Source organism: Myxine glutinosa, chromosome 9 (assembly GCF_964187855.1).
Source record: "Myxine glutinosa chromosome 9, kmMyxGlut1.1, whole genome shotgun sequence".
Lineage (NCBI taxonomy): Eukaryota > Metazoa > Chordata > Myxini > Myxiniformes > Myxinidae > Myxine > Myxine glutinosa.
This window is the reverse complement of record NC_136269.1, coordinates 101,977,767-101,993,364: the sequence shown is the minus strand read 5'-3', so window position 1 is coordinate 101,993,364 and position 15,598 is coordinate 101,977,767. Positions and strand designations below refer to the sequence as shown.

General features: G+C 51.2%; 1 protein-coding gene across 2 annotated transcripts in view; it reads right to left on the bottom strand.

Annotated features, from left to right (window-relative positions):
• Positions 1–15,598, bottom strand: part of ITFG1 (integrin alpha FG-GAP repeat containing 1) — a 220,484-nt gene that overhangs the window by 58,537 nt on the left and 146,349 nt on the right. For both annotated transcript variants that reach the window (XM_068128708.2, XM_068128709.2), the window contains exon 15: positions 1,630–1,754. In XM_068128708.2, coding sequence (XP_067984809.2) covers positions 1,630–1,754 — 125 coding nt within the window. The remainder of the gene's footprint in view (positions 1–1,629; positions 1,755–15,598) is intronic.

Here is a 15,598-nt window from a genome sequence, read left to right as displayed (position 1 = left end):
TAAAGGATGAAGAGGAGGGGGCCAAGAACTGAACCTTGGGGGACACCTTGGGGGAGGGGAGCAGTGGGGGATTTGCAGTTATTGATGGAGATGAACTGCACCTGTCAATGGTGAAGAATCACTAAAAATTATCTCATCTGGAATCGAATCTTCACCAAAATTGAATTAACTCTTCCTCGTCACAAACCCAACCTGCCCATGAGGTTTCGTCCAAATCCGTCAACAACTTTTTGAGATATCCTCTTCATAGACAGACAAACAACCAAACAGACAAATGGACAGGGTGAAAACATAACCTCCATCCACCTTCGGTGGTGGAGGTAACAAGTACCAGTCGTGGAAATATCTCAAATAAATTCACATATTACGAAAAGTTTTACGAAGATAGCTCCAAAACTTGTCTTCGATAATGATCTCGATATCTTTTTCCAAAATGCAAGCAGGTGGCATACTTCAAAACAGAAAAAAAAGAAAACTAAAGAAGATTTTACATCATCCCTTTCACAGCCCTTCCAAAATACAGGGCACCCCAAAATGATGCTTTATCCAAGCAGTTTTAATTGCGGATAATGCAGAACCAAGAAGCTCAACTGAGAACACTTTGCCACAGCTATTTGCTGGTCCCTTTCATGAAAAGAAGGAACTGCACTGATTGTTTCGTCAAAGTTATCACGACATTATATACAGGGTGTTCGAAAAGAAACTCATTTTTGCAAAAGCATCCATAAACACGCATTGTGCAACATGTTGGGTTTCTTTTTGAACACCCTGCACATAGTGCCTTGAGACAATGCCAAAGCTGCAAAGAGAAAATAATTACGAGGGAACTGTCATGTTGCTAGTTGTAAACAGTAACATCTGAGAGGGTAAAATGAAAGTATAACTAGAGCTTCCAGGAAGCAGAACTCAACTGAACTGACTGGACAACTTTAAAGTCATAAATTCTTGTGCTTTTCTTAAGAACTGAAAAAAATATGCCGGCCTATGGCGGCCATTTTGTGACAGATCGGGTTGACATGCGATAGCAACCTACCTTGTGTGGTAAGAGTCTCACACACCAAGTTTGATCAAAATCCATAAATATTTGTGGACGTTAAAGTCTTAACGTCGTTTCGGAGCTGAAAACAATATGGCGGTCTATGGCGGCCATTTTGTGACAGATCGGGTTGGAATGCAATAGCATCCTACCTTGTGTGGTAAGGGTTAAACATTCTAAGTTTGATCAAAATCTGTTAATATTTGTGGACGCGAGAGTGTTAACGTCGTTTTCATGACCAAAACCAAAATGGTCGCCTAAGTCCGCCATTTTATAATGGATCGGGCTGAAATGTAATACCAACCTGGTCCTTGGGGTAAGGATGCTGCATGTTAAGTTTGATCAGAATCGATTGATATTTGTGGACGCTGGAGTGTTAACGTCGAAAAGTTAACGGACGACAGACGACAGACGACGACGACGACGACGACGACGACAGACGGCGGACGCCAGAGGGTTCAGTATGTGATGAACTCAACTGGACGGTAGTCCAGTTGAGTTAAAAAGGGCAAGGATATTACATTTATTAGTACTGTACTGTATTCCAAAAGGCAGAAATGTACAAAATGAGGAGACGTGGGTGGGATGCTCACCGTTTCACCAGCTGGACGTGGGATGCCCACTACCAAGTGGTCAATAAAGTTGGCACTGCGACCAAGACCCAGCACAGTATAGGGCAGCTGCAGAGCAAGATGAGCCGATTGGCTGAGCTGGGCCGCTGTGTTGAAGACAACAGAGCAAGGACGACAATGTGTATCATGTACCATTGAGCATTTTCAGAGCTATCTGCAATATGTACCAATGTGGTCCATATTTCAGTTACCCAAGCTTGCAAATAATATTCTTCTCAGTTTGTTATCTTATTATCCATTGTTACTTTCAAGTGTAATTGGTTGGTGTTGTGAGTAAAAACGAAAACTTTTGCATCATTACAATATATAATGAATGGGAAAAAAAATTTAATAGAGAAAGAAATATGCATGACACAATAAATATGGAGCTCTCAGTCCACAAGCTAAATTATTGTCAAATTAAATGAGCAATTTACAAAGGCCCGAGGTGTTGCCATCATATGTATATTTTTTTAGGGGGTGGGGTCAAGGGACAGAAAGGCACTAGCTGAGGCCAGCAAGTGAACCACATGGCACATGTTCCCATTCTCTCCATCTCATCTTTCTCCTTTCCACACCTCACCCACACACCCATCAACAAGCCCATGAATCCGTCTCCATGGATGCAAGCCTCCCACCGTGAGCAGGACCACAACCAATTTTTTGCTTGTTTGTTTGTTTAAAGAATACAGTAGATGCTGAGAAATACATAGTATGTGCAATGAACACACAAGCATTTGTCTTTCATGAACACAATATAAATGCACACACAATACATTGTTCGATTGTTTATCGTGTGAGTGACCCCATTTATGTTCCATCGACTCATGTGATCACATCACCTGCAGTCATCTTCAGTAGGTGTCTGTCTGTGTGTCTGTGTGTGTGTCTGTGTGTGTGTCTGTGTGTGTGTCTGTGTGTGTGTCTGTGTGTGTGTCTGTGTGTGTGTCTGTGTGTGTGTCTGTGTGTGTGTCTGTGTGTGTGTCTGTGTGTGTGTCTGTGTGTGTGTCTGTGTGTGTGTCTGTGTGTGTGTCTGTGTGTGTGTCTGTGTGTGTGTCTGTGTGTGTGTCTGTGTGTGTGTCTGTGTGTGTGTCTGTGTGTGTGTCTGTCTGTGTGTCTGTCTGTGTGTCTGTGTGTGTGTCTGTCTGTGTGTCTGTCTGTGTGTCTGTCTGTGTGTCTGTCTGTGTGTCTGTCTGTGTGTCTGTCTGTGTGTCTGTCTGTGTGTCTGTCTGTGTGTCTGTCTGTGTGTCTGTCTGTGTGTCTGTCTGTGTGTCTGTCTGTGTGTCTGTCTGTGTGTGTGTCTGTGTGTCTGTCTGTGTGTCTGTCTGTGTGTCTGTCTGTGTGTCTGTCTGTGTGTCTGTCTGTGTGTCTGTCTGTGTGTCTGTCTGTGTGTCTGTCTGTGTGTCTGTCTGTGTGTCTGTCTGTGTGTCTGTCTGTGTGTCTGTCTGTGTGTCTGTCTGTGTGTCTGTCTGTGTGTGTGTCTGTGTGTGTGTCTGTCTGTGTGTCTGTCTGTGTGTCTGTGTGTCTGTGTCTGTGTGTCTGTGTCTGTGTCTGTGTGTGTGTGTGTGTGTGTGTGTGTGTGTGTGTGTGTGTGTGTGTGTGTGTGTTTGTGTGTGTGTGTGCGCGCGCATGTTTAAATATTGGAAAACAGCGCCACTTCAGGAATCTAGTCATATGCATTTTACAATTGAACATTGAAGATGTATGTCATTCTCATTGCAGCTACCTTGCACGCACTACGCTAAATTGTCCTACAAAAATTTCAACATCATCTCCTGCCTCATTTCTGGTCTTGCATCTTCTGCCTTCTCCTTCATTTGTCCTCTCCTGCTCTCCTCCCCCTCCCTCCCCCCTGGTAACTGCAGGATGAACGCAGTCCACCAGCAAAGCCCTCCTCGTGAAACTGCCTAAATCCAGAAGCACTGCTCACTTTCATTCATTTATTCCTATTTTCCCACCTGTGGAACCACCTTCGATGGAACCACTCTCTTCGATCTAAATCTTCCCACCAGGTCTTCAAGGCAGCTGTTCACCACCATCTCAAGTCAATCCCCATCCAAAACCATGATCTTTTCTCCACCCGTTAAACCACCCCCACCACTCCCCAAATTTTGCTTATGTATCCATCTTGTCCACCCATCACCCCTCATCGTTACCTGCATCTTTTGTTTGTCCATCTGTCTACTTTCTCCCTCCACCCTGCTGTTGGTGTTTCCCCTTTCTCCTGCTGTTCCCTTTGTTATGTTGTGTCGTGATCTGTGTGTGTCCTCACTCTTATACGAGCCTTGACCATGACCTCCCACAAGGCCAAAAAATTTGCGAAGGGTTCTAAAGAGTAATTTTAAAGGGTTCCTAAATTGGCAGTCGTAGTTTAGAAATTGTGGGTGGAGTCAAGCGAAATGTCTAAGCAATGGGTGGCACTCGCCCTAATGCACACACGGCTCCGTTGTGCACGGGGGACGGAGGACCGGGGACTTGCTCAAGCTCACATATTTTCCGCAAATCTCGCACGATTGCGAGTTGGAAAAGCGACCATGACTGATGGGGAGAGGTTTTGAAGGCGTGGATTGGGGAGGTGATTGACACCTTAGAGTTGGGAGAGGGAAGGTGAGGACTTGTTGTTGTGAGGCGGAGGCTGAGGGGGAGGGAAGAGGGTTGAGGACTTGGAGTAACGTTTTAAATTATGTGGAATTTCCACTGGTCCCTGCTAGTAATCATTAATCAGTGTGACTCCCCTTTGCCTTGAGAACTGCCTCAACTCCATTTGGGATTGGTTTAATTGGTTTTGTACTCCGCCCCTTCCTATTCCATCGCCAGACACTGAACAACATCATTTTGTGCTAAGTTTGTTCACAATCCCATCAGCGGTTTCCGAGAAGAAGTTGCAAGTGTTTATGGACGGACTGACGAACTGACGGACAACGCGCCATCGGATTAGCTCCCTGAAACTACATCCCAGGTGAGCTTAAAAAAAAGAAAGAAAGAAAAAAAAAAAGGTTAATGAGGTTATAGGTTACTTGGAGAGTGTCTAGGCATTTATGTTCTCACAAAAGATAGATGATGGATATGCTCACATATACACTGATGTGGTTAAGGAAACAGAGAACCCCATGTGGATATGGCAAAAGGATGAGGGATATGTGTTCAGATCTGCACGGATATGGATATGAACATAAAGCACATCACAAGTATGGAAATTGGTTTTTCCTGCATAAATGACCAAGATGGAACCAGCCATGTCAAAGATGCAAAGTTCTCTGCTGGACGATGAGTTTCTGATGACAATACTGAGTGCATATGAAGAAATACAGAAAAAGAACAAATTGAAAGGAAGGTGCAGATAGTGGATACACCCTACAGGTATACACCAAGAGACATGAACAGGGCACCTATCACAGCCTTGTTCAGAGCCTAAAGCTTGAAGGCGAGGGATTTCAACAGGATTACAATGTCAGTGGCGGCAATTCGTCATCTAGTGGCATTGAGGGATACGATTTCAATCGTTACATGGTGTGATCGGAATAACGGTATCCATTCCCACATCTGGAAATATACACTACATGGCCAAAAGTATGCGGACACCCCTTCTAATTAGTAGATGTGGCTGTTTCAACCACACCCATTGCTGGCAGGTATATATAATCAAGCACACAGCCATGAAAACTCCACAGACAAACATTGGCAGTAGAATGGGCCATACTGAAGAGCTCAGTGACTTTCACCGTGGCACCGTCATAGGATGCCACCTTTTCAACAAGTCGTTGTCGTTCGTCAAATTTCTGCCCTGCTAGAGCTGCCCCGGTCAGCTGTAAGTGCTGTTATTGTGAAGTGGAAATGTCTAGGAGCAACAACAGCTCAGCCGTGAAGTGGTAGGCCACACAAGATCACAAAACGGGACCGCCGAGTGCTGAAGCACATAGCGTGTAAAAATCGTCTGTCCTCAGTTGCAACACTCACTACCAAGTTCCAAACCGTATGTGAAAGCAACGTCAGCACAACAACTGTTCGTTGGGAGCTTCATGAAATGGGTTTCCATGGCCGAGCAGCCACACACATAAGCCTAAGATCACCATGCTCAATGCCAAGCGTCGGCTGGAGTGGTGTAAAGCTCGCCACCATTGGACTCTGGTGCAGTGGAACCCGTTCTCTGGAGTGATGAATCACGCTTCACCATCTGGTAGTCCGATGGACAAATCTGGGTTTGACGGATGCCAGGAGAATGCTACCTGCCCAAATGCATAGTGCTAACTGTAAGGTTTGGTGGAGGAGAAATAATGGTCTGGGGCTGTTTTTCATGGTTCGGGCTTGCACAGAGCCCTGACCTCAACCCCATCGAACACCTTTGGGATGAATTGGAACGCCGACTGCGAGCTAGGCCTAATCGCCCAACATCAGTGCCCGACCTCACTAATGCTCTTGTGGCTGAATGGAAGCAAATCCCCGCAGCAATGTTCCAACATCTAGCGGGAAGTCTTCCCAGAAGAGTGTAGGCTGTTATAGCAGCAAAGGGGGGACCAACAGCATATTAATGCCCATGATTTTGGAATGAGATGTTCGACGATCACATATGGGTGTGATGTTCGGGTGTCCACATACTTTTGGCCATGTAGTGTATGAATGAACACAGACATTGTAATGGTCCTTAGAATTATTTTATTAACATGATCAAAACCTTCCTTGGAGACCGGCTGTTTTGCACGCACTGCCTTGCTTAATTAAAGTGCGAAGATGTGCGAAGATGGGCGGAGCCGAGGTTGGAAGTCATCTGGTTGGGCAGAGTTTTGTCTGGAGGTTTGTCTGTTTCATGGAGCCCGAGATGTGAATTGCTGCCGAGATTTCATGAGGAGGAGTTTTTTTTTTGTTTTTTTTACAAGCCACCTGGGTCCTGTCATGCCCTGACGATCTTTGCTGCTGAAGGAACTGCACTCCAACGCGAGTCGAAAGAATTGACGCGACCAAAGACGGAATTCGTCCGAGTTGCTTTATTGAAACAAAACAGCTCAGGTATTCTGACAAGCCCGTTTATCAGGCAGCAATATATATACACATTTATGTCGGGAAGTTTGCCCGGCAAAAGCTATACCGGGCATGCCCGGGTGTCAAGGGCGAGCCTTGGAAAGGCGAGTCTGGACCTGCCCGGGCGTGTTTGGCTGCGGCCTGGCAAGTCGAGGCTGGGCGTGCCGGGGCGCTCTGGGCGAGCCCTGGAAAGGCGATAGCGGGCATGCCCGGACGCTCTGGGCGAGCCCTGGAAAGGCGAGAGCGGGCATGCCCGGGAAAGACGAGACCGGGCGTGCCCAGGAGGTTCGGGCGTGCCCGGGAACAGTGAGTCCGGGCATGCCCGGGAGAGGCGCGTCTGGCCGTGTTCTGGCCGGTGCAAGGCGATTGTGTGCATCCAGCGGTAACCGCTACACACGCCCCTCCAGAATCGACCTGCACCGGCAGGGTCAATTTAAGGGGGGTCCGGATGACCCGGCCGAAGCGACCCCTGGAAGGTCGTGGGGAGGGGTCCGACGTGGTGGTGGGTGGTCGAGCGGGGGGAACTGTGGACGGGGGGCGGCCTCGCCGCGGAGGAAGGGCCAACCGTGGTGGTCGGTCGACGTCCATGTGCGCCGGTTTGAGGCGGTCCACAGAAATCCGGTCCGGCCGGCCGCCGAAGTCGACGATTAAAGACTTGTCGCCCCGTCGCAGGACCCGGAAGGGCCCGTCGTACGGCGGCCGGAGTGGCCCCCGGTGCGCGTCATGACGCACAAAGACGTACTCCGCTGTGCAAAGCGCCGGGGGGACGTAGGACTGGGGGCCACCGTGGCGGGACGTCGGCACAGGGGCAAATCGTCGGGTGGCCTCCTGGAGGTCCGAGCGCTGGCGAGCGGCGGACCAGGGACTGGTAGCGTCGGGCACGAATTCGCCCGGGACGCGGAGCGGCTGGCCGTAGACGAGCTCGGCGGCGGACGCCTGGAGGTCTTCCTTGGGGGCCGTGCAAAGGCCCAAAAGGACCCACGGCAGCCGGTCGGCCCAACCGTCGTCCTGAAGGCCGGCCATGAGTGCGGCCTTCATGGAGCGGTGAAACCGCTCGCACAACCCGTTGGCTTGGGGGTGGTAGGCCGTGGTGCGGTGCAGCGTGACCCCCAACGAATGGGCGACCGCGCCCCAAAGCTCAGACGTGAACTGTGGGCCGCGGTCGGACGAGATGTCTGCTGGTGCGCCGAAGCGCGCGACCCAGGTGGCGATGAACGCCTGCGCCACGTCGGCGGTGGTGGTGGAGGCGAGGGGCACAGCCTCCGGCCACCTGGTGGTCCTGTCCACCATGGTGAGCAGGTGGGTGAACCCCCGCGAGGGGGGCAGGGGACCCACCAGGTCCACGTGGACGTGGTCGAAACGCCGTTCAGGCACAGCGAAAGGTGCCAGCGGGGCCTGGGTGTGGCGGTGGACCTTGACCCGCTGGCAGGCCGTGCAGGCGCTGGCCCAGTCGCGGATGTTTCGTCGAAGGCCGTGCCAGACGAAACGCGCCGACACCAGCTTCTGAGAAGCTTTCCGGCCCGGGTGAGAAAGGCCGTGGATGGAGGCGAAGATGCGGCGCTGCCAGGAAACGGGCACGATGGGGTGAGGCTGGCCCTGGGAGACGTCGCAGAGCAGGACGGTGAACGCGAAGGGAATGTCGGCCAGGCGGAGGCCCGTGTCCACCGCACGGAGTGCCTGCACCGAGGCGTCGGTGGTCTGGTCGGCCGCCATGAGCGCGAAGTCCACGCCGAGGTGGACCGCGTTCGCGCTGGCCCGAGAAAAACAGTCGGCCACGGCGTTGTCTTTGCCGGCGACGTGCCGGATGTCCGTGGTGAACTCCGACACGGCGGAGAGGTGGCGCTGCTGGCGGGCCGACCACGGCTCCATGACCTTAGCCATTGCGTAGACCAACGGCTTGTGGTCGACGAAAGCCGTGAACGGGCGGCCCTCCAGGAGGTGTCGGAAATGGGGAACGGCCAGGAATAGCCCGAGCAGCTCGCGGTCGAACGTGCTGTAGTTTAACTCGTTCGGCCGGAGTTGCCGGCTGAAAAAAGCGAGTGGCTGCCAAACCCCGTCCACCCATTGCTCATGGACGGCGCCCACCGCGTAGTTGGAGGCGTCCGTAGTGAGGGCAATGGGCGCGTTGAGCACCGGGTGAGCCAGCAGCGTTGCGTCGGCGAGGGCCCGTTTGGCGCTGGCGAAGGCCGCGTCCATGGCCGTGGACCAAACAATGTCATGCTTGGCCGGCTTGCCCCGGAGGGCCTCGTAAAGGGGCCGCATGAGCTGAGCAGCGCGGGGCACGAATCGGTGATAAAAATTCACCATGCCGAGGAACTCTTGGAGGGCCTTGATGGAACGGAGACGCGGGAACGTGGTGATGGCCTCGACCTTGGTCGGCAGCGGCACGGCCCCGGTCTTGGTGATGCGGTGGCCCAAAAAGTCAACGGTCATCGCGCCGAAGTGGCATTTGACCGGGTTGACAATTAAGCCGTGCTCGCTGAGGCGACCGAACAGTGTTCGGAGGTGGAGGAGGTGCTCGGCGCGGTACGTGCTGGCGACGAGGATATCGTCCAGATAGACGAAAAGAAACGGCAGGTCGCGCAGCACGCCGTCCATCAAGCGCTGGAACGCCTGGGCCGCGTTCTTGAGGCCAAACGGCATCCGCAAAAATTCGAACAGGCCGAACGGCGTGATGACGGCCGTCTTCGGGACGTCGGCCGCCCGGACAGGTACCTGGTGGTAGCCCCGTATCAGGTCAATTTTCGAAAAGATGACCCGTCCCGCCAAACGGGCGGAAAAGTCCTGAATATGCGGGATCGGGTACCTGTCGGGGGTGGTAGCGTAGTTGAGACGGCGGTAGTCGCCACACGGGCGCCATCCACCCCCCGGCTTTGGCACGATGTGCAGTGGCGAGGCCCACGCGCTATCGGAGCACCGCACGATGCCGAGGTGCTCCAACGCGTCGAACTCGGCCTTCGCCACGGCGAGCTTGGCCGGGTCGAGGCGGCGGGCCCTGGTGTAGACCGGCGGGCCCGTAGTGGGTATGTGGTGCTCGATCCCGTGCCGCACCGCGACGGCTGAAAACGTCGGCCGCGTGAGGGCCGGGAATTCCGCGAGCAGGCGAGCGAACTCGTTCGCTGCCGGGAGGGCGCACGCCAGTTCGGTCGGCGCGGAGCTGCTCATCGTGCACGCCAGGGAGCTGAAGGTCTCGGCGTTGACAAGGCGACGACGTTTGACGTCGGCCAGCAGCCCGTGCGCGCAGAGGAAGTCGGCGCTCAGCAAAGCCATGGGGACGCAGGTGGCCACAAAAGTCCATTGAAAACGCTGGCTGCCGAAGCAGAGGGTGACGACGCGTGGGCCGAAAGTGCGTATGGCCGAGCCATTAGCAGCGACCAAAGAGGGGCCGCAAACGGCGTCCCGCCTGTCCTGCTCGGAGGCGGGTATGACGCTCAGTTGGGCGCCGGTGTCACACAGGAAACGCCGCCCAGACGCTTTGTCCCGAATAAACAGCAAGTTGCCCGAGTGGCCGGCGCTCATGGCTGGGAATGAACGCCGGCCCGGCCGTTTCCCGACCTGCCGAAAGTGCACGGGGGCCGGCACGTCCGAGTCTTGTGTCCGAACCTGGCGTGGTAATAACACCACGCCTGGTCAGGTGGAGGCCCCGGCCGTCGTGTCGGAAGCGGGCGGTGCGGCGTGGCGGCCGCCAGTTGCACCGGCAGTTCGGCCTCCAACCGCGCAGGGCGCTCGGGCGTCGCCTCGGACGGCGGCGGGCTCCAGGTAACCGCGCCGATGTGCTGGCCCGCCGAGGAGATCTTATCGGCTTCCCTGGCGAGGGCGCGGGAATCCGTGATCAACGTGCCAGCCAGGGCGAGGCGTACCGGGTGAGGCAGCTGGCGAAGGAACAGCTCGCGGCACAGAAAATCCGGAGAGTGCTCACCGAGCAACGAGAGCATATAGTCCATGCGCTCTGACGGGCGCGTGTCGCCGAGCTCGGGCAGAGCGAGCAGGCGCCGTGCGCGTGCTGCCGGTGAGAGGGCGAAAGCGTCGAGGAGGAGTGTCTTCAGCGCGTCGTATTTGTCAGCAGCTGGCGGGTGCTCGAGGAGGCTCAAGGCGCGGGCCGCGGTGGCGGAACCGAGCGCCGCCACAACATGGTGGAAGCGGGTGTCGTCCGCGGTGATGCCTCGCAGGGCGAACTGAGAGTCCGCCTGAGCGAACCAAACAGCCGCGTGAGCCTCCCAGAAGGTAGGCAGTTTAAGCGTCACTGCCGTATCCATGTCGGTAGGTCACCAATGAAGGAACTGCGCTCCAACGCGAGTCGAAAGAATTGACGCGACCAAAGACGGAATTCGTCCGAGTTGCTTTATTGAAACAAAACAGCTCAGGTATTCTGACAAGCCCGTTTATCGGGCAGCAATATATATACACATTTATGTCGGGAAGTTTGCCCGGCAAAAGCTATACCGGGCATGCCCGGGTGTCAAGGGCGAGCCTTGGAAAGGCGAGTCTGGACCTGCCCGGGCGTGTTTGGCTGCGGCCTGGCAAGTCGAGGCTGGGCGTGCCCGGGCGCTCTGGGCGAGCCCTGGAAAGGCGATAGCGGGCATGCCCGGACGCTCTGGGCGAGCCCTGAAAAGGCGATAGCGGGCATGCCCGGACGCTCTGGGCGAGCCCTGGAAAGGCGAGAGCGGGCATGCCCGGGAAAGACGAGACCGGGCGTGCCCGGGAGGTTCGGGCGTGCCCGGGAACAGTGAGTCCGGGCATGCCCGGGAGAGGCGCGTCTGGCCGTGTTCTGGCCGGTGCAAGGCGATTGTGTGCATCCAGCGGTAACCGCTACACTGCTATATATTTGTTAATCCTTTTTTGTTTTCACCTTCCACAGAATCATAGTCAAGTGAGTAATAAGACATTGTTGTCTCTGTTTTATTAGTCCCCTACCGGTGTATAGGTTTGCACTCCGTCCCTCCGTCTGTCAGTCTGTCAGTCTGTCAGTCTGTCAGTCTGTCAGTCTGTCAGTCTGTCAGTCCGTCACGCAAAGAACAGTTTTCCGGACTTTTTTTCTAAAGGCTTAATGCTAATGATTTCAAACTTGGTACATGGTGTCCTCATGATAAGTTACAAATCAAGTTCGAACTTCACGACGTTTCGATCATTTTTTGACAAAGTTATGGCACTTTGAACTTTGGTAATTTCCCCAACAGTTTTCCGGACGACAGACTGCCGGTAGGGGACATGCATTGCAGCGCAATACTCAGAATGCTTGTTGTATTCAGGTCGGTGGACGATCTCTGCATTTTGACGTTTGTAACGGTTCTCATGATGTAATGTGAATTGTTCTTTTGTCTGTTCTGGATTGTGATTGTGGCTTGGCAAACATCCAGGGATTTGTTTATTTTGTTTTCGCAGTCATCACTGCATTAAAGGAAGCAGTGACAAAATAGTCTCTGTGACTGCACGTGACATTTCTTCATGTAATGGTTGACGCTTGCTGGTGAAATTAGAGCTAACGTTCGCTCGGAGCCATGCTGCAAAAGAAACCAGAACAGATATTGATAACTATTGATCACAATTTTTACCATATCCATATCTGTAAACACAGCTTTTTGCAAATGGAGTGAAATAAAAGTCTCATTTTGATGTCAATGTGACAACTTCATTTGCTTTTCAGGTCCCCTTTAAAGTCCTCATTTATTTTTTGATGATGCAGTCTGTAGAAGACTGGGCCAAACATCTTCCTTTTTATTAATGGGTCACGTGACTCTGCAACCTTCCCACCCCCCCCCCCCCCCCCCAACCTTTCATAATTTTCTATCTAGACAATATAATTTTTTTTATTTGACCAATTATAAGGATCAAAATATGACAAAAACATCCGTGGCAACAGATCACAGAAAATCCACGAACCTGAACGAAAAATGCTAACGATGCTTCCCTCTCCCAAAATTCTTCAGACTCTGCCTCCTTCTGTTCCCCTCCCATACATCTCTGGAATAATCCGTCTCCACCCAAAATATTTTCAATACATCACTATTGTCCAACCTTCCACGATAATCTTCTACTCCTTATAAACCATAGCCATCCTCTCTTTTCCAAGTACAGTAGTCATTTTCACAAAAGCCAAAACCTTCTCCCCATTAGTCCTACTTATCCCTCCTCCCCCTGCCCCAACTCCCACTCTCGCATTCTCTTTCAGGTGTTCCTGCCAGAGACCAGTCTGCACATATGCCCTGCTGTCATCGCTATGCAGAAACAACAAAGCACAGCATTATTAATGAATTCATCCGCACATGCTTTCAGCTTGTCTTCTTTATTTGTTAATCTTTTCATTGGATACTTTCTACCCATTTGTGTTCACCATATTTCATCGAACTGTATGGTACAGTCAAACAAATGCATGCAAAAATCCAAGTGGAATTGGTTGGAATGGAGGGCAGTGACAGCAGTGCTATTTGGAGATAATAATTGGTAGTTCATATGTTGGAGAGACAGAAAGAGTGAGGAGAGGATGATTGCAATCAGAAGGTGGGATGAAAAGATAAAGGAGCAGGAAGAGGGTGGCAGGGTGGGGAAGGAAGATAGAGGTATCACTCTCAGTTATATCTGTGACTGAGGTGGAGGAGAATCGGTTGAAGGGAAAAAAATATACGGATGACCCAGCATGACGAAGAACCAATTTTTTGGGCTAATGGCAATCAATGGAGAAAGCAAGGGCACTGAGCTTTGGCACACAGCAGACTCGCTAAATTGGTCACAGTCAATGGGGAATGGAACCTTTTTGGAAGTACAGGAGGTGGGGTGGGGAAATCGTGAGGAAGGGGGAGGGGAAGTTACAACACTTGCATAGAGATTTTGCTGGCAAACTCAATGCATTTATCCTACACAGCTTGACGGTCTCCTTCTGGCATCTTGCTTTTCATAGATTACGAAATGTGCCAAGAAAGAAAGAACGGCCAAATTGAAGGTGTCAGTTCTTTTTCCTTTTACATCAGAACCAGAAACTCATTCCATACAATGGTTCACAATTAGATGTAAAAGTTCCCTTTTTTACAATGGTTCCCTTTTTTCTCTACAATTAATTCAACTTCCCTTCAACACATTTTATCTTTGCTCACAAAATCACCTCAAATGGTCTGCTTTGCAAAGTGCCATTAAAATCCTTGCACATGGGTACCAGTGTCAGCACAGCACAGAAACTAGAACAGCACTCAATAGAGCACACACCTCTGCCAGGCTGAAAAGTTTATGTTTTGTATCCACTAACGGGCTGGATCTGGATTCGGACCTGAACCAAAATCTGATCGGCTTGTTCTTGGTGCCTAACCAACTCTTCCCCCAAGTTTATTCATAACTCATCCACAACTTTTTAAAATATCATGTTATACAGTGCGTATCAAAAAAAAGGTAATCCGAATTCAAGGGGTTAATATGCAAAGGTTATTTAGTTTGACAATTTACATGTGGTTTACCAATTATGAGGAGATCCTCAGCTTTCCATTGATGCCTTTCATGCATCATTGCTGTCACACATGACCGAGTACATGTTCATTGAAAATGACAAGTTCAAATCGCATTTTTACAAGTTTGGCTAATCGGTGCAAGACAGTTTTAAATGGACGCATTACTTGTCGACTGCCCAGTTGATTATGTAAAATTGTTAAGCTGGTCTGGTAATCGTCGGTTGCATCATCCTTTGTTTAAGATGGGTATTTAAGATGGGCCTACAGTGTATGGATTTAGAGACAGTCCGAGTCATTGAAAAGATGGTTCAACTTATGACGAAACAGCGGACCTTCGTGGTTACAACCTTTCACCAAACTGGAAGTTTGCAGCGAACTCGTGATGCATTCAGCAAAACGGGAGCCTCCAGCAACCAAAACCATCTGGGCGAATGTTAGAAAATACCAAGAGCATGGCACTAGCCTCAACCGCAACAAGGAGAATTCTGGTAGGAGGAGCACTGGGCGATCGGAAATGAACATTGCAGCAGTAAGGCAGCAAGTTTTGGAGCATCCTAGGGATACCAGCGCAAGACGAAATGGGACGGGATTGCCTTCGGCAACATTCAACCGAATCACAAGACTGGACATCCACCAACATCCATATCGGATTCACATCCAGCATCAACTTACGCCAGGGGATTTTGCCAGGAGGCTGGTGCTTGCCGAATGGTTGATAGCACGTTGCGAAGCAGATGTCAATTTCCTGCGGTATCTCGTTATCGGCGACGAAGCTGCTTTCACCATGGACGGCAAGGTCAATACCCATAATGTTCTTGAATATGCACCGACAGGACAACGCCCGGAATTTAATTTTGACACCAACATGAATCGACAAAAGTGGACTGTTTAGTTGGGACTTTGTGGAAGTGGTCAGGTGATCGGACCATTTTTCTTTCAAAGGAATGTCAATGGTAACAGGTATCTGCAGATGATCAATGATGAAGTTTTACCGCAGCTGGAGGAGAACTTTGAGCGACAGGTTCATGGTGTCTTCAGATATCTCTGGTGGGCCCAAGACGGCGCCCCAGCACATCGTCTTATCGCTGTCCGAGATCGACTGAGGGAACTCTTTGGAGACCGAGTCATCGCCCTCAACCATGCAGTGGAATGGCCGCCAAGGTCACCTGACCTCACACCATGTGATTATTTCCTTTGGGGACATTTAAAGAACAAGGTGATCGTAACTCCTCCCCGTGGTCTTGACGAATTGCAGGGCCGTATTCGGCATTAAGTGGATGCTTTGCGCAATGACCCGGCTATGGTGAGACAAGCAGTTCAGGGCATGCTCTGCCAGGGCATGGTTGAGGTATTTGTGTTGAAAGGGGAGGTGGAGATGTTGAAGGTGTGGGTGTATACAGGCCAATCATTCCTGAGAAAAGTTCACATCTGACGTTCATTTTGCACCAATTATCCTGACTTGCATCGATTAGCCAAACTTGTAAAAATGCGATTTGAACTTG